Source organism: Pleurodeles waltl, chromosome 10 (assembly GCF_031143425.1).
Source record: "Pleurodeles waltl isolate 20211129_DDA chromosome 10, aPleWal1.hap1.20221129, whole genome shotgun sequence".
Taxonomy (NCBI): Eukaryota; Metazoa; Chordata; class Amphibia; order Caudata; family Salamandridae; genus Pleurodeles; species Pleurodeles waltl.
In genome coordinates, this window is record NC_090449.1 from 1,011,443,262 (window position 1) to 1,011,464,900 (window position 21,639).

General features: G+C 48.0%; 1 protein-coding gene across 2 annotated transcripts in view; it reads right to left on the reverse strand.

The window, feature by feature from the left end:
- DNAJC13 (DnaJ heat shock protein family (Hsp40) member C13) overlaps positions 1 to 21,639 on the reverse strand; it is an 876,382-nt gene that overhangs the window by 296,597 nt on the left and 558,146 nt on the right. For both annotated transcript variants that reach the window (XM_069211911.1, XM_069211910.1), the window contains one exon: positions 72 to 187. In XM_069211911.1, the coding sequence (XP_069068012.1) occupies positions 72 to 187 (116 nt within the window). The remainder of the gene's footprint in view (positions 1 to 71; positions 188 to 21,639) is intronic.

The following is a 21,639-nucleotide window of genomic DNA, read 5'->3' on the forward strand; positions in this document are numbered from 1 at the left end:
ATCAAGAAACCACTTGCAGAAAAGGGAAACACAACCTTGCTGTATGAATGAACAATGGTTAAGTAACTTACTGTCCTTGTCCTTTTGGAAGATGAAGGACTTCATAGGCCTCATCGATTGACATAGTAGGAGGCTTCTTCTCCACTTCCTTCTTCCACGAGTCGAGAGTATCTTTCAGCAGTTTAACCTTATGTAGTTCAGAAGATAATTCTTAATTTTAATTTGCCAAAATATTAAATTTTTCCGTTTGATTGTATACTTTTCATGTACATCATAGTATGACAATTTTTACAATTCTTAATGAAAGTGTTACTTACCTTTAGCAATGCTTTCCTGTTGTAGTATTTTGCAGCACTGCTGTCTGAGCACTTAGTGGCTCCAGAGGTTCCCGAGATGGTAACCTGCATGTCACTGTCAAAGGAATAGCTCTGAGACCCATTGGAGTGCAGTGTACTCCAATAACACAAGACCTATCTAAATACTTCAAATCCCCAACAGAGACAAGGTATTCATAGAAGGATGTGGCAAATTAAAAAATACCAATTGGTTTATCTTACTCACCACACAGTGCATGCCTTTGACTGATAAAAAAAGAACGGGCCCATAAGCTTCACACATTGTGTTTGCAACTCTCCCACACATTTAGCTGAGATAATAGCATTAAAAATGTTTCCTGAAGTTAAAGTGACCACGGTCAACTAGAAGCTATAGGTATATCTGAGGTTTATTCTACCCTGGGCAGTAAAGCACCGTATACATTCACACCACTTAGATATAGATAAAAGTAGAACCCTGGCCCTTTAGACAATGATGGCTGGCAGAAAGCCCAAATGGCATTGTGTGAGAAGACCTGTTATGATTAAATTACATTTAATCCAATTTAAATATTTCCCACAGTTTATTGCTCGACAAATCACCTTTCAAAGATGGACAGAGGCACCTCCCCTAGCTGTCTCAGATGTCCGATGCACTTTGGCAATCTCCTGGGGTTGTGGGATTATTCAGAAATACTGGCTGGAGACTTTAAAGGTAGTATCAGATGGTGAGTTACTCTTTCCTTGTACTTCTAGGAATCATGGAGAAAGAGGGTTATGCACGAAGGGACATTACCCTTATTGGTCTAGGCCTGTACTTGCCAAAACAGATGTTGCGAAGTATTCAATATCAGCTACTCCATATACCACCAAACCCTCTCCTCACCTTCAGCCATGAGTGATAACCATGAGTGATTAAGAGACACTGAATGGTGCTCTTTCTCTTTCCTATTGAGCCTAGTAGTTCAAATCTGGCTGATATTTTAAATAATCTATGTTGCGACTATGATGAATAAGTGCTGCTAGCTGCTTCTCTTTCCCCAGTAGTAATCCCTCATTCTAAGTCGTCCAGAGAGTGCTACTAGCTGCTTCTCTGGTCCCAGTACTAATTATTTATTCTACATCCTGTAGACAATGCTGCAGCTGCTTCTATCGTCCCAGTGCTAGGAAAACTTTTCTCCACTCTTTAATACCAAATCTGTAGAACAGGAGAAAGGAAGACTGAACCTCAAAGTGCTTGATTCAGACAAAATCTATATGTTCAGTTTTCAGGATGCAATGTTAGTTTTCAGGATGCAATGTTCGTTGTATGTAAAAAATTCAAAGGAACAATTAGGAACAATTAGGTAGTTATATACAGTATGGTAGGAGGACCCGCAGATTGGCATTGGCTACTACCTCCGCCTTCCTGGTGTAAGATCACTGAGGATACATTGCAATCTATGCCAAGGAGGCAAGAATCCTTCTGCCTTCAGTGGAGCCATTGTTGCAGAGGCTTCATGAAAGACAGTGAGACTGCAGAACAGGTGCCATAGCTGATGAAACTTTAGCAACTGTTTTTGTTTTTCAAAAACAGACTCCCAAAGTGAATTTATTCTTGAAAGAAAATCAATGAACTAAAAACACACGTTTTTTCCCTGCCCTTGAGTGCCATTGAGTGATTTTCCCTGCCCTGCATGGCAGTCTCCAATAGGGAACTTTAGTGATGGTCGTCCTGGTCTAAATGGTGGAGGACGCTTGTCACTGTGATCTGATAACCCCATAGAAGACCAGCCACCAGGTCAGAAATTTCCAATGACATTGGAAATGGAGCATCCACCATCCAATACACCTAGCTCTTCCACCAATGCTACATGGAGGAGTGAGTGCACTTTTAAGTAATGGCCATCCTACCGCTCAGTCAAACTCTAAATGAACCTCTGAATATACTAATACACCCCTTTGTGGTCTTTCTGCACTATTTCTCCACTATCGCACCTGTGCAGAAAATTCTATGCACCGCTTTCTCTGCCAGCACAACAGTCAACATCTCTGCAACTTTTCGTTATGCCCCCAGAACAGACTATGGCCCACATTATGACATTGGCGGTAAGTGCATACCACGACTGTGGCGGTATACTGCTACGGGTATTTTGACCAAACATAGAAATCCGCAACTATACAGACACACACACAATTTGGCCAGCCCAAAGGTCAGTGATAAACTGGCGGTCCCAAAACCCACACCGTTACACCAACAGGAATAAGCCCACAGCATCATGACTCATGAATCATCAAGGCGGTTATTTAACTGCTGTAAACCATTGGCGGAACAGACCGCCGCGCTCAATATACACACACACACTAACAAAACTACAACACATTGGACAATTCAAACTACACACACGTGACACACACACACACCACACCCACACCAATATAAAACACACACAACCCTTAACGACCTAAAGAATGTGACAACTGAGAGAGAGACAAGGCAGAAGCACCCACTGAATCTGAGCCACAAAACACCATCACCCATACACCATCCACGCTCCTCACAGCACCCACCCCAACACATCACCCCACACACCCTCACACACACCACTCACTCCACATCCATGGCACCACAAAGACACCCCAGATTCTCTGAGGAGGAGCAAGGGGTCATGGTGGAGGAAATCATATGGGTAGAGCCACAGCTATTCGGATCACAGGTGCAGCTGACGTCCATTTGTAGGAAGATGGAGCTATGGCGGAGAGTCGTGGACAGGATCCATGCCGTGGGACGGCACCCAAGAACCAGGGATGACATAAGGAAGAGGTGGAACAACCTACGGGGGAAGGTGCATTCTGTGGTTGCAAGACACCAGATAGCTGTTCAGAGGACTGGCAGTTGACCCCTACCTCCTCCCCCACAGCTAACATGGGAGGAGCAAGTCTTGGCGATACTGCATCCCGGGGGCCTGGCAGGAGGAGCAGGAGGACTGGACTCTGGTAAGTCAAATCTTTACTACTTAATCGCCCTCTACCTGCATGCCATCACAAACTCCTACCCCTACCCTCAACCCCATCACTCTACCACCACACATATACGCCACCATCACAACCCACCCATCCCAATACCAAGCCCTGCATACAAAACTGATGCATGGACCCCCATCACAGACCTGCATGGACACCCATCACCACAGCATGCACACTAGTGACAATGAAACCAAATCACAAATCCCACAAGCCAAAGCTGCCTTGGTAATAACAACCATAGAGGGAAACATACCCATGCACAAGATGTCACACGCAGAAACAATAACACTGAATTTACATCCTCACAGGACGCCCACCCAACGTCAACGGAGAGGAGAGGAGGTGCCAGCAACATCCAGTCGCCCAGCCCCAGAAGGGGCCCACAGTGATGACAGCAGCAGCTCTGCACGGCAGGATCAGGATGACCAACCTGGCCCATCAGGGACCTATGGACAGTCGGTGACCCAGCCACATTCCCAAACCACCACAGAGTCTCCCCCCCCCCTTTCAGGAGACACCAGCACAGCACCCACCCAGCGGGCCCATCCCTCTGTCCCCAGGACAAGTCAATCAGCAGTGTGTCTACTACTACAGGGACCACAGGCAACCCCACACAGGACGATCAGGGACCTGGGGTCAGTGACAGTGGGCACACAGTTCAGGGGACAGAGGCACAGGACAACAGGGAAGCTGGGAGGACTGCTGTGCGACAGGGGGAGGACAGGCCCAGGGAACGGACTCTCCACAAGGCACTCACCAACATCCTGGGAGCATACCACCATTCCCAGGAGACCATGGGCCAGATACTGGCCAAGTTGCAGGAGACCCAGTGGCTGCAGGAGGGACAGTACCGGGGATCAGGGAGGACCAGAGGGACAGCCACACCACCCTGGTCAACACTGCAGGGGTGCGGACAGACATGGCCAACACCATGAGGGAGGCAGTGGCACACCAACGGGCCCCTGACACTAGCCACAGGAAGAACCGCCCTCAACCTCTGCCGACGCTAGTGGACAGGAGGCCGACTGCCACAGGAACAACAGGCCACCACCACCACCACCCCAGCCCCTGCAGAAGGAGAACCACCATGCAAAATGTCCCTGCGATCCGATGGCGTTGATCACCGTTGCTGGCAGCGGTCGATGACCACCGTGCAACACAGCATTGGTTATCATTGGGGCCTACGGGTTCTAGGAGCCAATGGCGATGTACGCCGGCGGTGACAGTACGCACCGCCGCGGATGTGACCTTCATTTTCTATCTGTTCACTCACTTGTTACCTGACCTTCAACAGGAGAGGACCTACACTGCAAGTGCTGCTGTGACCTGTGTCTGGAACCGACCATGGCTCGAGTGTCTGGGGAAAGGGCCTCTGCCTTCACTTCAGAGGAGCTGGAGAGACTGGTGGATGGGGTCTTACCCCAGTACTGTTTACTTTATGGTCCACCAGAACAACAGGTCAGTACACTGTGAGCATGATACGTGGGGTATGAATTTATGGAGTGCTGTGTAAGCCTTGTGTAGGGGTGGAGGGGGGCTGAGGGGTCCTGGGCAGAGTGCTGCATGTATGGTGGTCAATGTATGTGCATAAGGGGATGGGAGGGATATGGTGGCCCATGAGTATGACAGTCCGGACGGTATGACTAATACCTTTTCTGCTGTCGTTTTTCTGCAGGTCAGCGCCCATCAGCAAAAGGGTATTTGGTGTGCCATCGCCAAGGAGGTGCGGACCCTGGAGGTCTTTGACAGGCGGAGCACCCACTGCCGCAAACAGTTGGAGGACCTGCGCCGCTGGGCAAGGAAGACAGCGTAGGCCCAGCTGGGGCTGGCCTCCTAATGAGGAAGGGGTGCCCGTCGTACCCTGAAACCCCTGATGTTGCGCATCCCAGCAGTGGCCTATCCAGAGTTGGATGGGCGCTAGAAGGCATCACAGCAGGCACAAGGGGGTCAGTACAGATTCAGATTCTTGACTTTGCACGCGTTGAGGTGTTACCTGGGTGGGGGATGTGGGCGGTGGGTGCCCCAAGGCCAGTGCAAACATGGCAGGGTAGGTTCCATGATGGGCAAGCTCAGATGCACTCCAACCAAAATAATGTTGGTGGGCATCTACTGCTGGGCAGGGTCCTATGGGTTTCAGGTGTGCAGCTAATGGCATTAGGCATTGTACCCCATGGCCTAGTGACTAGCATTGTAACTGGTAGTGCATGGCCTAGTGCACAGGGCTGTTCCCTGTGAGGTGTGTACGCCAACGGAAGTGTTGTTGCTAGTACTGACCAAGTGTAGCCTCTGTCTCTCCCCCCTTTTACGTTTTGTCACCCTGTCTTTGTGTGCGTTAGCATCAATCTGCCAGAGGAGCAGAGGCACCGGTGACGGAGGGAGCTGCATCCCACATGGGCCTGGAGCCCAAATCTATCAATGGTGAGGGCACCAGTGGGACGGAGGACAAGGGGAGCACCACGACGGAGACAGGAGGGGACAGTACCGACAGGGACCCCTTCTACGATGGAAGCTCTCTGTGCCCACCCACCCCCCTCCCAGCAGCCCCTTAGCGTGTTTCCCGTGCCCACTCACCCAGGAGGGTGGGCATCTCCTTCATCCCAGGCAGCTCAGGCCCTGCCCCAGTCAGCCCTGCTGCCCTCAATGAGGAGGCTATTGACCTCCTGCGATCCCTCTCTGTTGGGCAGTCAACCATACTGAATGCCATCCAGGGTCTAACAGAGCATTTGCAACAAACAAATGCATACCTGGAGGGCATTGACTGGCGTGGCGGCCCAACAGAGAACATTCCAGGCTCTGGCCAACTCACTGATGGCAGCCATTGTCCCGGTCTCCAGCCTACCCCCTCCAACTTCCTCTACCCAGTCCCACTCCCCTCAACCTCAGCCTATCCCAAGCACACCTTCAGACCTGCATTCTCCCAAATCAACACACAGAAGTGGCTCAGGCAAACACAAGCACCACAGTTCATCCCTCAGGCACTCACACAAGCACCATCCAGATGCAGACACACCAACATTCATTGCCTCCACTGTGTACCCCTCAGCCTCATCCTCCTCTTCCCTCCCAGTAGCGTCTCCACTCACACCTGCATGCACTACATCCTCATCCACTACCTTCATCACCAGCACGCCTATCACTACACGCCCCTCATTGGCCGTCACGACCCCCACATCCATGCACACGTACCCTGTGTCCTCTCCCACTGTGTCTGTGCCCCCTCCTCCCAAAGTACACAAACGCAAGCACTCAGACACCCAACAGCCATCCACCTCATAACAGCATCCAGCCCATTCACCAACACCCAAACACAGCAGACACCTCTTACAACCACTCCCTCTTCCTCCACTCCAAACCTCTCCAAACCTTCACCCTCTTCCCGACCCAGTGTCCCTAAGAAGCTTTTCCTCCCCACCATTGACCTACTCCCTTACCCCCTCCCCCGCCCTTCACTTCGGGCCAGGGTGACCAGAACCCAGCCCAGCACCTTAGCCACCCTGTCCACGGCCACCGTGGTTTCTGTAGCTACTGCAGGTGTGAGAGGCTTCCAAGGAGGCACACGTCAGCACAGCCAGTGCGCCAGCATCACCTGCCAAGGCCAAGAAGGGGCTGCCACCTAGCAAGGGCAAGAAGGGGACACCAGCCAGCAAGGGGAAGGAGGCACCACCAGCCAGCAAGGGCAGGAAAGGAACACCAGCTGGCAGAAGCAAGGAGGCACCACCATCTGCAAAGGGCAGAAGGGGCAAACAACACAAGCCATAGCACTGCAGCCATCCGAGGCTGCAGGGAAAGGGCTGGAGCCTCCCCTCACCACTGACAGCACCGCCACCTGCACCACAGCCAGCACCGCCACCTGCCCCGCCGCCAGCACCGCCACCTGCCCCGCCGCCTGCACCGCCACCTGCCCCGCCGCCTGCACCGCCACCTGCGCCGCCTTTGCCAGCAGCAGCAGCCCAGTGGGCAGCCGTCCGAGGCTGCAGGGGAAGGGCTGGAGCGCCCCCCAACCACTGACAGCACGCCACCTGCATCGTGGCCAGCACCGCCACCTGCCCCGCCACCAGCAGCACCGCCAGCAGCACCACTGCCAGCAACAGCAGCCCCAGTAGGCAGCTGCCCGAGGCTGCAGGGGAAGGGCTGGAGCCTCCCCCCACCACTGACAGCACCACCACCTGCACCGCGGCCAGCACGCCACCTGCCCAGTCAGCAGCACTGTCACCTGCACTGCCAGCAGCACCTTTGCCAGCAGCAGCAGCCCAGTGGGCAGCTGTCCAAAGCTGCAGGGGAAGGGCTGGAGCCTCCCACCGCCACTGACAGCACCGCCACCTGCAGTGCAACTGCCATCCACTGAGCAGCCGTCACCACCAGCAAGCAGTGTGTAGTCGTAACTACATGGGCTGCGGTGCGTCCTGGCCCCTGCAACACCTGTCTGTGTGACACCCAGGTGAGAGACTGTGACCCTGCACCATCCAGGATGAAGCACACCGGACACAAAGCCCCCTCCAGAACCAGTGAAAGAAGGCATCCACTCACCCCCTTCCTTGCCAGGATGAAGAACACTGGGCACAAAGCATCCTCCAGAACCAGTGGAAGAAGGCATCCACTCACCCCCTCCTTGGCAGGATGAAGCACACTGGGCACAAAGCCCCCTCCAGAACCAGTGGAGAAGCGATCCACTTGAGAGGCTGTGGCTTTGCAATCCCCGGGACCAAGCAGTGGGCAAACCACACACTAGAGAGACTGTGGCTTTGCACTCCCCAGGACCAAGCAGCAGGCAAACCGCCCACTTGAGAGACTGTGGCTTTGCACTCCCCAGGACCAAGCAGTGGGCACAAAGCCCCCTCCAGAACCAGTGGAGAAGCCATCCACTTGAGAGGCTGTGGCTTTGCAATCCCCGGGACCAAGCAGTGGGCAAACCACACACTAGAGAGACTGTGGCTGTGCACTCCCCAGGACCAAGCAGCAGACAAACCGCCCACTTGAGAGACTGTGGCTTTGCACTCCCCAGGACCAAGCAGTGGGCACGTAGCCCCCTCCAGGCCAGTGGCGTTGTACCATCTTCCAGATGAGGTGCCCCCCCATTCCCTGCCCTCCTGAGGTGCCTGTGTTTTTTCGACCTGATGCCCCTGCAGTGTTCTCTCCGTATTGAGGCAGGAGTCAAGTGTGGCCTTGGCCTATGTGTTATGGTCCTGTGGGCCACGTACATTTTGGAGTGCGCATTGCCCCTCCTTTTGTATATATTGTACATACTGTTTATTGATTTAAGGACATATTTATCTTAAATTGTATTATTACACTCACCTTACTCAATTCCTTTTGTCCTTGCGTTATTTCTGAGGGTTATGGGGTGTATATGTAATGTTGTTGCATCCGTTTGTGTGTATAATGTTGGGGGTGAGGGTGGGGGTGTTGTGTGTGTGTGTCACTCTCTTTTTCGTCCCCCCTTCCTTGTGTGCTAGGTGCAGTACTCACCATGGTCGTCTTCGCTGGCGTTCATGTTCCTGGTGTATGAGGAGGTACACCAGCATTGAAAAAAATGTGCAGCTCGGGCTCCATGGCGTCGTGGTTCTTCCTTCAGTGTCGAGAGGCGAGTCGTTTCCTTTCACTGTACTGTTTCCACCGTGCTTTTGATGGCGTTGGTTCTGCCCCGGAAAAGCTGGCGGATACACCTGTTGTAATGCTGTACATTGTCTTCCGCCTGGCTGTTGCCGGTTACCACCGCGGTGTCTGTTGCTACCGGCGTGGCGGTAGGAGTGTTAAAGTGGCTGTCTGTGTTGGCGGTTTCCGCTGGGGTCATAATTACATTTTTTTTTACCGCCGGCCTGTTGGCGGTATCACCACCGCTTTATCACTGACCATTGTAATGATGGCCTATGTTCCTTTTGTGCCTTGCCTTGTCTCAGTTTCAGCTATTTCATGTATTTTTAGATCTATAGTCATCAATTTTATAGACAGAAGAAATTTGGGCTCTTAGAATCAACAAAAAACATTCAATTCAATCTGAAGCGGCTAAAGCTCTAGAAGTACACCCCCTTAAGGCAGTCACAAGACTTAACAGCAGCATATAAATAGGTGCAGCACTATAGCATCTGTATAAAATGGCAACAAGTAAATCGGAAAATACACCATTGCATGCATACGTTTTCAGCAGCGTAAGGTTACATAACTAGCACCTTAAATAGTAACTTGATTTTATACAGTACACCCTGTTCCACATTTAGGCTGCATTAGTCAATTTAATGATAATCCATTTCAGAACCTGGGAAGGAAGGAGAGCTAAGGTGTTCTTTCCATGATTTTAACACATGACCTGCAGTTCAGCAGTAAGCATTTCACTCATTTGGCAATGAAGATGTTAAGGGGCTCAGAACTTTAAACACCAGCCACTGACAACTACCGTGATCAGCAGCTCCGAAACCTACCTCATCGCTGCCACCAACGACATCAGAACCATACTGGACAGCGGTGAAACTACGGCCCTCATCCTCCTCGACCTCATGGCTGCGTTCAACACCGTCTGCCACTACCTCAACATCATCTCATATGCCGACGACACCCAGCTGATCCTCTCCTTCACCAAGGACTCCGCCAAGACCTACCTCCACAAAGGAATGAAGGTCATCGCAGAATGGATAAAGAGCAGCTGCGTCAAACTCAATTCCGACAAGACGTAAGTCCTCATCTTCGGCTCCACCCCCTCCCCCTCTGCATGGGATGACTCCTTGTGGCCTGCCATTCTCTGAACCACTCCCACTCCTACCGACCACGCACGCAACCTAGGATTCATCTTTGACCCCTCACTATCCATGACCTAGCAAGTCAACGCCATCTCCTCCTCCTGCTTCAACACCCTCGGCATGCTCCGAAAGACCTACAAATGGATACACACCGAATCCAGAAGAACTGTCACCCAAACCCTCGTGAGCAGAAAGCTGGACTATGGCAATGCCCTCTACGCAGGAACCACAGCCAAACTCCAGAAGAGGCTGCAACGCATCCAGAACGCCTCCGCATGCATCATCCTGGACATCCGTCGCCACTGCCACATCACAGACCGCCTGAAAAACCTGCACTGGCTCCCAGTCAACAAGAGAATCACCTTCAAACTCCTCACCTATGCTCAAAAAGCACTGCACAACACCGAACCAGAATACCTCAACAGACGAATCTCCATCTACAACCCGACCCAGCATCTCCACCCGCCGTCCTCACAACAGTCCCACACGTCCGCAGAGCTACAACCAGCGGTAGATCATTCTCGCACCTCGCTGCCAAAACGTGGAACACTCTTCCCACCCACCTACGCCAGACCAAAGACCTCCTTACCTTCAGGAAACTTCTCAAGACCTGGTTGTTCGAGCTGTAGTAGCACCTCCCCCACCCTCTGTTCTCCCCCCTCCCATCCTCAGCGCCTTGAATCCTTACAAGGCCAACTCATTCTTTAATCATTCTGTGGATAGTAAATTGAATACCATTATATTCACTAACACCTGTCGTTTACAGGACTTAAAAACAGCATAAAAATGGTATGAGGTGCTGTATAAAAACACATTACTGGCTATGCTTCTTTCAAGAGTGTTTAAAATACTGAACCATCTTACTGGAAGATAGCTATATCAGCACTGCACATTTAAACCCTACAGGGCTATTCAAAAAGGTACCTAAAATTGTGAGTAATTTACATGTGTACATTTACTGCCACTTTGAATAACTTTACTACTTTTCACTATATATAAAATCAGAGTGAGAAGGCACTTAGAAGTGTAGACTTATGTTAATGTTTTTTAATTGAACAATTTTAGTTGACCATTAACTTTGAATACTAAGGATTTATTTGATGAAAAGTAGATGCAAAGACACTAATACTGTACTTGAGACAAGTTTAATATGAAATTTAGTGGTGTGTCTATTGATGTGTTTTACTTGTGCCACATTTTCACGGACACCATTTTAATTCACATTCACGCTGTTCAAACCCTCCTTCTCATTCCTACTCCAATTAAATTCTCCGGCGTGTCTTCTCTCGCATATTCTTCCCAGAGTGCAGAACACTGTGAAGTAACTGTTTATTTTCCTTAGAGTGCATGTACTGTGAATTAACTTTTCTTCACATTCTTAAAATAACAAATGTCAAAGGACCTTTCTGTTGTAGGTATGAGGAATGCATTGGTGTATGGGTCACTGTTCAAGTAATGTTTGATATTGTGGTGTCTATCTCTAGACAGTAAGAAAACTGAAGTTGATCAACGCTTTCTTACAAGTGGGTTAGTGTTAAGTACTTTGTTATTTCGTTTTGTGCTCTGATATGTCTAAAGTGTGTTATTTATAACCATGCAACTATAAAACTGCAGACTTTGCTTATTAATTATGTTGAAATTGTGCACAAACACCCTTGTTTGTGGGGGTGAACTAGATGACCTTCCTTTTCTACCCAATTCCTTAAAGAGTGGCTTTTGATTTTCTACTAAGGAAACTGTCCATTTCTCTAATGATTTTGCTGTTTATTTGGGACTTAGAATTATTTTGCTTTTCTGGTTATGTACTCTGCATCTATGCCTTCATGAAACTTAAGAATAATTCTGTAACACTCGATTTTTGAAATCCTGTAATAAAACCCTTTAACGTTTCCCTGATCAAGAACTCAGTTATTGAGAGGACCCAGTTACTTAATTACTCTTCAGAATTAATGGAGGACTGTGTTCTTTAACACAAGATCAAGAGAGGAGGAGAACTGCCAGAAGTAAAATTTGGGTAATCTGATTTTGGGGGTGATTTATAATTGGGGGTTCGGAGTTATGCTCCCATACTTACAGGCCAGTGTAAATAACTACTAAAATAAGAAAAAACAGAAGTAAGTCTATCACCACACATTGCCGTTGCCTGGTAGTGCAACCCCTGCCACAGAAAATAATGGAGGCAGGGTCTTAAATAGAAAATAATGTTAATTCAAATTAAAGTATTTTAAATAGCTAAAATTAAAAAATGTAAAACACATAATTTCATGTTTAAAATAATGTATTAAAATAGTACACATTTTAATTTAATTTCAAAATATTATAATAACCTCTTGCATTTGACAGTGTACAAATAAATTGTATTAAAGTATAATTACATTACTTTTGACAAATGCTATACACTTTTAAAAATAATGCATGCATAATACAAAATGTTTAGATGTTTTTTTAATTGAGGTGGTAATTTTTTTTTTATTATTAAACTTCAGAAAAATAATCTAACTTATTATATTTTCATTAATTAAAGATGATTGAAATGTAAGTTCATACCACTGTAGCATTCTTATTTTGTTCTACATTTAAAATAAATATAGGACAGTAGTTTTTATCAAAAACTATTTTTAATATGTTTTTTCAAGTTTACTAAACTTTTTAAATTTCTGTATACTTTACCATAAGGAGAACTTGGGCCAACTGTGGAGTTTCTCTATGGCGTAGTAAATATCAGACTAAAAAAAGTTTACTCTCAGGTTATTAACAGTTAACACTCCGATAATATGTGACTGACAGATAATTTTTACTGTAACCAAATTAAGTGCCTGATATCTATTTGTTTGCTCACGATACAAGTGGAGTGAGTCTTTTACCGGAAATTAGGAAAGGCCTGCAAATGAACTCTACAAACAACAACCCAATTATTGGGGTTTATGTTAGGCAGAGGTGACCAATCCCATTTCCTGACTTTGTTTCAGAGCCCATCATCTATTGAAAGATCAACAGAGCAGTAGCAGAAATGGAATAATGGAAAAGCTCACAATTGTTTTGCCGCCAGCAGTAAATACATGTCTTCATTCAGCCCTGAACCACCAGCACACTGACTGGAGGGACCATGCAGCTTTCTGGGTTCTGAGGATCCAGAGATCATTGTTAAACAGGGAGGCCTGGAAATTTAGTATTACATTTATTCTCAAATCCAATCTGATGTCAATAATATACAAAGGATACTGAAACTGCTGTGCTGCAAAACATTAGACCGCCCCCCCTTTTCTGAAGGGAATACTCTATAGACACATTTATTTCTATCGTAAGTCACCAACCCGCTTGCCATTTCGACACCACAGCCAATCCGACAAGGATAGTGTGCTTGACAAGACTGCATTTTGATTGATATGTCATTTTTAGTTTGTTTTGTTGATGACTGGACTCTCTCAACATGCACTGCAGCAAATTCTCTGAGATGCTGATTGGAGAACTTTGTTTGATGTTTAATTGCAAAATAGCAATAAAAACATTTAAAAACGGAATGTCCAAACTAATGCAGTGAGAGCACTAAGCTGAACTCAGAACGGTGTTGCAGCCAGAGCCTCCAATACCTGAGCCTTGTTGGAAAATTGGTATTTATTCCAATGCTGATTAATACTATGGACTACTAGTGATACCAGAAGAAATCACTCACTCAGGAACTTTAGAAGAAATATGTTGGAAGCTGGCTCAGTATATACTATATCAAAATGAGATTTAGTGTGCACAGAGTCCAGGGGTTCCCCAGAGCCTTAACAGAGGCTAAAGTAGATAATCCTAATTCTCTCTTTTATGGTAGTGTGGTCGAGAGGTCAGCCTCATCAGAGGGTAGTGCAAAGCATTTGTTTTACACTAACAGGCAATAAATGAAGCACACACTCAACGGCTCCAGGACAATGGTTTTTATATAGCAAAAATAGATTTTGTTACTTTATTTCTAGGTACACAAGATTCATTTTGCAGGTAAGTACATTTGTAAGTATGTATCAAACATATGTATGAATACCACTTTGTTTCAATTTGGCAAGTTTAACGGTTTTCGAGAAAATAGCAGTAATCTGTTTTAAAGGTTGACAATTTTCAGAAACAGTTCTGGGGGAAGAAAAGTTAGCACAGTATCAAGGTAAGTAGAAGACTTACAGTTGCACTCTCCAGGAGTTAGGATGTCCACAGGTTGGGGTTCAAGTTAACCCCAGACACCCACCACCAGCAACACAGGGCCAGCCGGGTGCAGATGTCAAATTTGATGGAGATTTAACATGGGATCCTATGGAGACTGGGGGCACTTGGAATCTGCCCTGCTTGCAGGGAAGTGTCCATGTTTACGGACAGCAGACCTAGGGGGTTTAGAGGTACACCGGTGGGGCCACAGGTCAACACCAAACACACCCTCACCGGCACAGGGTGCAAACATAGCGTTGGGCACCCAATGCTTTCCAATAGGGGGACCCTGGAGATCACAAAGATGATGCAGGCTAATTCCAGGGGGTCGGTTATGGAAATCCACTGGCTGGACAAGGAGGAGGGCCACCTCCTGCATGCAGCGGCACCGAAGGTTGGAGCCCCCAAAGGCGGGGGGCTGCGGGTACCTTTTGGCGTCGGAAATCTTCATTCAGTTCTCTCGAGGTCAGGGGGGTCCTCCGGATTTAGGCTGCAGGGGTTGTCATGTTGGGAAGGAGAGGTCAACCCAGGATGGACACTAGGTCATAATCACCTAGGGAGCAGCTATAGGCAGCTCTAGTCAGTTGGGCCACCTGGACATGGGTCATTGGGTGCAAAGTGGGCAGGACTTGCAGATCCGAGGCGGTTCTGGAGTCCTTTGTTGGAGGTTCTTTTTGGACAGGGCCGCTGCCCACTGAAGATCTTGGTCCTCTGGGGTGCAGGCAGTCCTCTTGAGGCTTTTAAGAGGTCACTGGTCCTGCAGGATTCGTCACCTTCTTGAAGTACGGCTTCAGAAGCTGGAGGCAGGCCGGGAGGGCTGGGGCCAAATCAGTTAGTTTCTTCAGTCTTCTCTGCTGGGGCTCAACTTAGCAGTCCTTCTTTCATCTTGTCATCTTCTTGAGGTCACCAGGAATCTGACGAGCTAGGTTAAGGAGAGCCCTTAAATCCTGTATTTTGGGCTGTGGGGGATTTTGGGGCTGACTACATCCTTTGCGTGTCCACTGCCTTTGGGAGAACTGACCCTTGCATGAATGGCATTTTATGAATTTGGTTGCCAGAAACAAAGCGGAGACAGAAAGAGGACAATGCCAGCTGAGGGATTCCCAGAGAATTGAAAAACATTTGAAAATGTAGTGAAGAAATGTGCACAACATTCAATTACAGAAAATGAATATGGGACGGAATAATGTATATATATAAAGAAGGCATAGAGGCTGGTGCACATATATTCAGCTCACTGGAAAATGAGATTTCCGTCAATATTATAGGGATGGGACAGAACCTACAAGTAATAAGCAGCAGTAAATTCAAACTGGGATCACATTCATAAGTGAACCCTTATCACATTGTGTAATCCTAATCACATTTCTGTCACAAATTTATAGAATGCTTATTTGTCTTCAAAGCCCGTGAAACAGACATGTAAGCCATGCACACTTTTTGATCCTTAACACATGGTTGAGCCATGCGTCAGAATTTTAATGAAATTAATATATCATCATTTTGAAACATTACCTGAAGTGTAACCACTCCTCCAGCGAAGGTAATGAGTTACATTTACACATACAGTGGTTCTGCAAAAGGCAATCTCCACATAATTTACTAATTTTCCCCCTAGAAAGATGTGCCATATCCAACACCATTTTTCACCATTTGCTGTTAAGCATTTGGTCTGGAGTAAATATAAATATATCTAAATATATATGTAATATGTGCATATCTTTACCTGAAAAGAGCTAGTTACCCTGTAACTATCGGTTTCATGGTCCTTTACACAGTGGTTAAGGAAAGGCTATTTTCCATATTATCTACCTTGTCCACCTTAGAAATATGCAAATATCATCTTTTGATGTGAAGCAGTTTGACAAAAATAACAAATGTGTCTTGTTTGTATAACAGGTGTCGTTTGAAAGAAAGGGCCTCTGTATTTATGCAGACTAGTCAACAATACATTCAAGCTGTAATGAAAATATATGTGGAAACATTTCCGTAGAACCTCTCCACACTGGCAGGTGGCACCATGCTGCTCCACACTGATGCTGTTATGCTCTGGAAAGGATGTGCAGGGCCTACATAGGCACCACTCCTGCACGTTGATGTAAGTTACTTTCTTTCCATGACAGAAAACACTGATCTGGAGCTCCCCCTAATTTCTTTGAGACCTTACCTCAATTAAAATCTCTCTTTTCAGTGTGCAAAGGACATGTCCCCTCCTAAAACAGGGTGTAAGCCCTGTAAGGTTTGTTACAGATCTTCATCAGATCTGCCTGTGGTCAAGGCACAGCTCTAAGGCCTACAGTGACCGTATGTGTATCTGAACCCAAAGACTATGAGACCAGGAGGCAAAATTCTACTCCGCCATGGAACGGAAGACTCCACATTGAGACTGGTCTAAGACTAAAGTTTAGAACCATCCCTGTTTGAGTTCTGGAAGTTGCAAGAGTCGTTCCAGAGGTCAAATTCATCTTGATCAAAATCCTTGGGCAAGTAGAAGAAAAAAAACACAAGCAATATACAATATAAGTAGAACCCTCCCCTTCCTGCTATTCACACTCCATGCCCAAAGAAGGCACTGGTGTGGCACCTTAGGTTTTGATGTCACCCCGGAAGTCGTTTTGACTTAGGAACCAATCCCTCAATATGTTCTGGCACAACCTAGGTTTCAAGGCCGTGCACCACTCCTAAACAGTTTGAAACGATCAGCAAGACATTGTTCCAACTCCTTGAATCCTTGTTGACTTCCTGGGGCGCCGGCAGACCCCTTGGAGGTTCTCAACCTAGATTACTACAGGTGCATTCACCCTGGGCGCCAGCTTGACCCTCCAAGCCCCGAACACAGCCACCATGAGTACTGACTCCGCCCCCAGCTCTACAGTCCACAACAGTTTCCAGTACTTCGACGCCAGTGCAGACTCCACTGGTGCTGGAAGATGAGGCTCCGATTGTCCTCTCTGACGCGAAGCTGACGCCTTCCTAGGCTGTCGAAGTACTGCAGCAGGGGCAAACTTCCACTGTGTCCCTCTTCCCTTTAAACCAGGTCCTTACAGATTTTTTGATAGGGGCATGGGCCAGACCTTTCTCTGGCTCCTCCGCCAACCACCAAATTATGCGGTGCCATCGCCCTGTGCGACCCTGCATTTTTATCTCAGCACCCCTCGCCCGAAAGTTTGTTGGTTCAGTAATTTACATGCCAGACTAACCCCAATATAATCTCAACTAATCTCCCTCCCTCCCTCCTGTCCCCCCACCCCCACAAATAAGGAGTCTAAATAGGTGGGACTTTTGGAAAGAGGGTCTTCTTGTCCACCAGTTTGGTGCTTAGATCTGTAAATGCCAGCTGTCTCCACGTGGTGCTATTTCCATGCCCTTTGGGATTCGGTGGCTCAAGTCGTCCTAGGTGTCCCTGAAAATCTCTAACCTTTCCTCGCCCAGGTCAAACAGAGCAGTCATGATGTGGCCAAGTTCACAATTTGTTGTGGCTTGGACACCTCTGATTTCAGCCCCATTGACACAAGAGTTAGCATTTATCACCATGCTTGGGCTTATGAATATGCCACTCGACTGGACTCAACTGTTTTTGGACAAGGCAGATTCCGCTTCAGATCGGTTCAACGGGAGCAGGCCACAGCATGCTTCCTGGGCTTGTCTGCCCAACGTTGCCAGCCACATCAGTCCTACCGTTCTTTTTTTAGCTTTGGCGGAGATGTACCATGCCGCAAGCTCATCCAACCTCCACAAGGTGTCAGCAGTTTTACGTTCAAGGTCATGTTGCCCATCGCACTAGAGGTTAGGGTCAATGCAATGGCCCACCTAGTCTACTACCCTTATGTACTCCCACCTGCCAAACCCATATAGCGTGCTCTTAGTGGAGCACAGCCACCCAGTGGGAGGTAGGATACGACAAATCTTGCTGGGCTGGGGGTCCCGAAAAGTTTTCAGCAGGGCAATTCCCTTCCTTTCATTCGCTAGCTGCAGCACCTTCCACCTTTTCTCAAGTTACTGACAGAGGGCCATTTCTCCATTTTTCAGCAGAAAATGCAAGTCCTTTAGGCCAAAACGTCTATCAAGAGGATACCTATGCCTTAAGAAGGACATGCTTGTTATTCCAGCTAATTTCTGGTGACCACGAAGGATGGAGGCCTTCGTCGTATTTACACCTGTGCGCTCTCAACACCTTTCTCCAAAAGGAGAAATTGAAAATGATCACATTGGCCTATTTCTGGTCTGTCCTCAACCCTGGCACTGGACCTGCAGGATGCCTATTTCTAAATACCTGTCCTAGAGGCCCATCAGGGCTACCTGTGGTTCATGATGGGATAGGAGCATTTTCAGTTTGCCGCCCCTTGAGTTTTCACAAAACTGATAGCAGCACACTGTCAGGGGTGCCAGTCTTCCCCTACACCAACAACTGGATGCTGAAGGTAGGCATGCCCCACTACTCAACCATCTTCAGACTACGGCAAACCCCTAGTTATCCTTGGGCTCCACGATCAATGTGCCAAAGTCACACCTGACTCCTTCTCAGAGGCTCCTATTCATCAGAGTGATTATGGACATGGTTGGGTTTTGTATATTTCCCCTGGGAAAGTGTGTCCAGGATATTCAGGTTATGAACCTGATCTTTCAGACTCGGCCCTTGATTTCAGTGAGGTAGACTCTGATGATATTGGGACTGATGGCCTCCTGCATTCAACTTGTACAGCATGGCAAGCGGCAAACGAGGGCTCTGCAATGAGATCTCAATTCTCAGTGGGCACAAAACCGAGGGGACCTGTCCAACCACATTCAGACTTCGAAGGAGATTAAAAAAGATCTGTGGTGGTGGCTACAGACTCCTTTTTCCTTCTCCAACCAGAGATAACAGTGGCAACTGATACATTGCTTCACAGTTTGGGGCGGCCATCCGGGAAAGGTGAGGATCACAGGCCTCTGGTCTCCAGCAGTATCCCGGCTCCATACCAACCCTCATGAGCTGAGGGACATCCACCTGGTGTTGATAGCCTTCCTTCCATCCATCCATCAAAGGACAACTGAACAGGTGCCCATGGACAACACTACTGCCATGAGGTACTGCAACAAGCAGGACAGGGTTGGGGGGTCACATACCCTCTTCCAGGAGGCCCTAAGCCCATGGAGATGGCTGGACCACCATGGAATTTCCTTGGTGGTAAACCACCTGGTAGGATCACTGAATGCAAAGGCAGACTAGAACTGCCATTGGAGCCTTGCAGATCACGAGTGGCAGTTATACCCTGAGGTGGCACAAGAACTTCCTCATGATTTGGAAGGACCTTGGCTTGATCGGTTTGTCACAACTGATAACGTGCAATGTCTGCACTCCTGCACATTGCAGTTTTCAAGGCATAGCTCACTCTGAGACGCATTGGCCTTGATTGAACTCGGGACTGATGTATGTCTTTCCACAGATACAAATCCTGACCAGAGTTCTCAAACAGGTCCTAACCGAACAGGCATATGTCATCTTAGTGGCCCTGGACTGTGCACCTTAAGGATGGAATCCAGAACTCTGGGGCTAGAACATATGTCATCTGATTAAGCTGCCGCCTTCTGGAGGATCTGTTGTCTCAGTAACAGGGGAGGGATCTGCTCGGCCTCTGCATATCCACCTTCATGCATGGAGATTGAGCAGCAATAGCTGAACACGTTCAAACTTCCTCTTCAGGTGGTTGATGACATCCTGATAGCCAAGCGAACACAACAAAAATTGCATATGCCTGAATTTGAGACAAATTTGTGGCTTGGTGATGTACTCGTCAAAAAGATCTCCTCTAGGCAAAGTTATCTGACATCATGTTATTTGTTTTGACCCTGGTGAAGAAAGGATTTGCTCTGGGCGTGGTAAAAAGTACTTTTGGCATTTCTGCGGTTGCCTGATTAGCCCTCACTGTTTATGTTCCCAGTTGTTCTGCATTTGTTGAATGTTAACAACATTTGTTTCTTCCCGCTCCTTATTATTCCATTGTGGGACCCTAACTTGATCCTCACGTTTCTAATGCCGACTGCCTTTGAGCTGCTTCATAGCTATTCACTGCAGATTCTCTCCATAAGACATTGTTCCTCGTTGCCATGCCATCTAAGAGGCGTGAATGAGTTTCAAGCCCTCTGTGTCAATCCACCGTATGACACCATTGTAAGGAAATGCCTCCTTGGCATGGTTACCCCCTGACTTTTTGCCTTTTGCTGATGCCGGTTATAATTGAAAGTGTGCTGGGACCCTGCTAACCAGGCCGCAGCACCAGTGTTCTTTCCCTAAACTGTACCTTTGCTTCCACAATTGGCACAGCCCTGGCACTCAGATAAGTCCCTTGTAAATGGTACCCCGGTACCAAGGGCCCTGATGCCAGGGAAGGTCTCTAAAGGCTGCAGCATGTCTTATGCCACCCTGGGGACCCCTCACTCAGCACAGGCACACTGCATGTGCTGGTGGGGAGAAAGTAACTAAGTTGACATGGCACTCCCCTCAGAGTGCCATGCCAACCTCACACTGCCTGTGGCATAGGTAAGTCAATCCTCTAGCAGGCCTTACAGCCCTAGGGCAGGGTGCACTATACCACAGGTGAGGGCATATGTGCATGAGCACTATTCCCCTCCACTGTTTAAGCAAAACCTTAGACATTGTAAGTGCAGGGTAGCTATAAAGAGTATATGGCCTGGGAGTTTGAAAAACACTAACTCCACAGTTCCATAAAGGCTACGCTCACATTTGGGAAGTTTGGTATAAAACTTCTCAGCACAATAAATGCACACTGATACCAGTGTGGAATTTATTATAAAAGTCACCAGAAGGCATCTTAGAGATGCCCCCTGAATACCAGTCCGACTCCTAGTGCTAGGCTGACTAGTTCCTGCCAGCCTGCCACAACCAGACGAGTTGCTGGTCACAGGAGAGGAGATGAGAAAAACTAGGAGGAGAGGAGTCACCCACCAGTCAGGACAGCCCCTAAGGTGTCCTGAGCTGAGGTGACCCCTGCCTTTAGAAATCCTCCATCTTGAGATTGGAGTATTCCCCCAATAGGATTGGGGATGTGCCCATCTCCCTTCAGGGAGGAGGCACACAGAGGGTGTAGCCACCCACCCTCCAGGAGAGTAGCCATTGGCTACTGCCCCCTGACCTAAACACATCCCTAAATTTAGTATTTAGGGGCACCCAAGAACCCAGGAAATCAGATTCCTGCAACCTGAAACAAGAAGGACTGCTGACCTGAAAGCCCTGCAGAGACGATGGAGACAACTGCTTTGGCCCCAGCCCTACCGGCCTGTCTCCTGAGTCGAAGAAAACTGCAACAGCAATGCATCCGACAGGGACCAGCGACCTCCAAAGCCTCAGAGGACTGCCCTGATATCCGAAGGATCAAGAAACTCCCAAGAACAGCAGCACTGTTCACCTA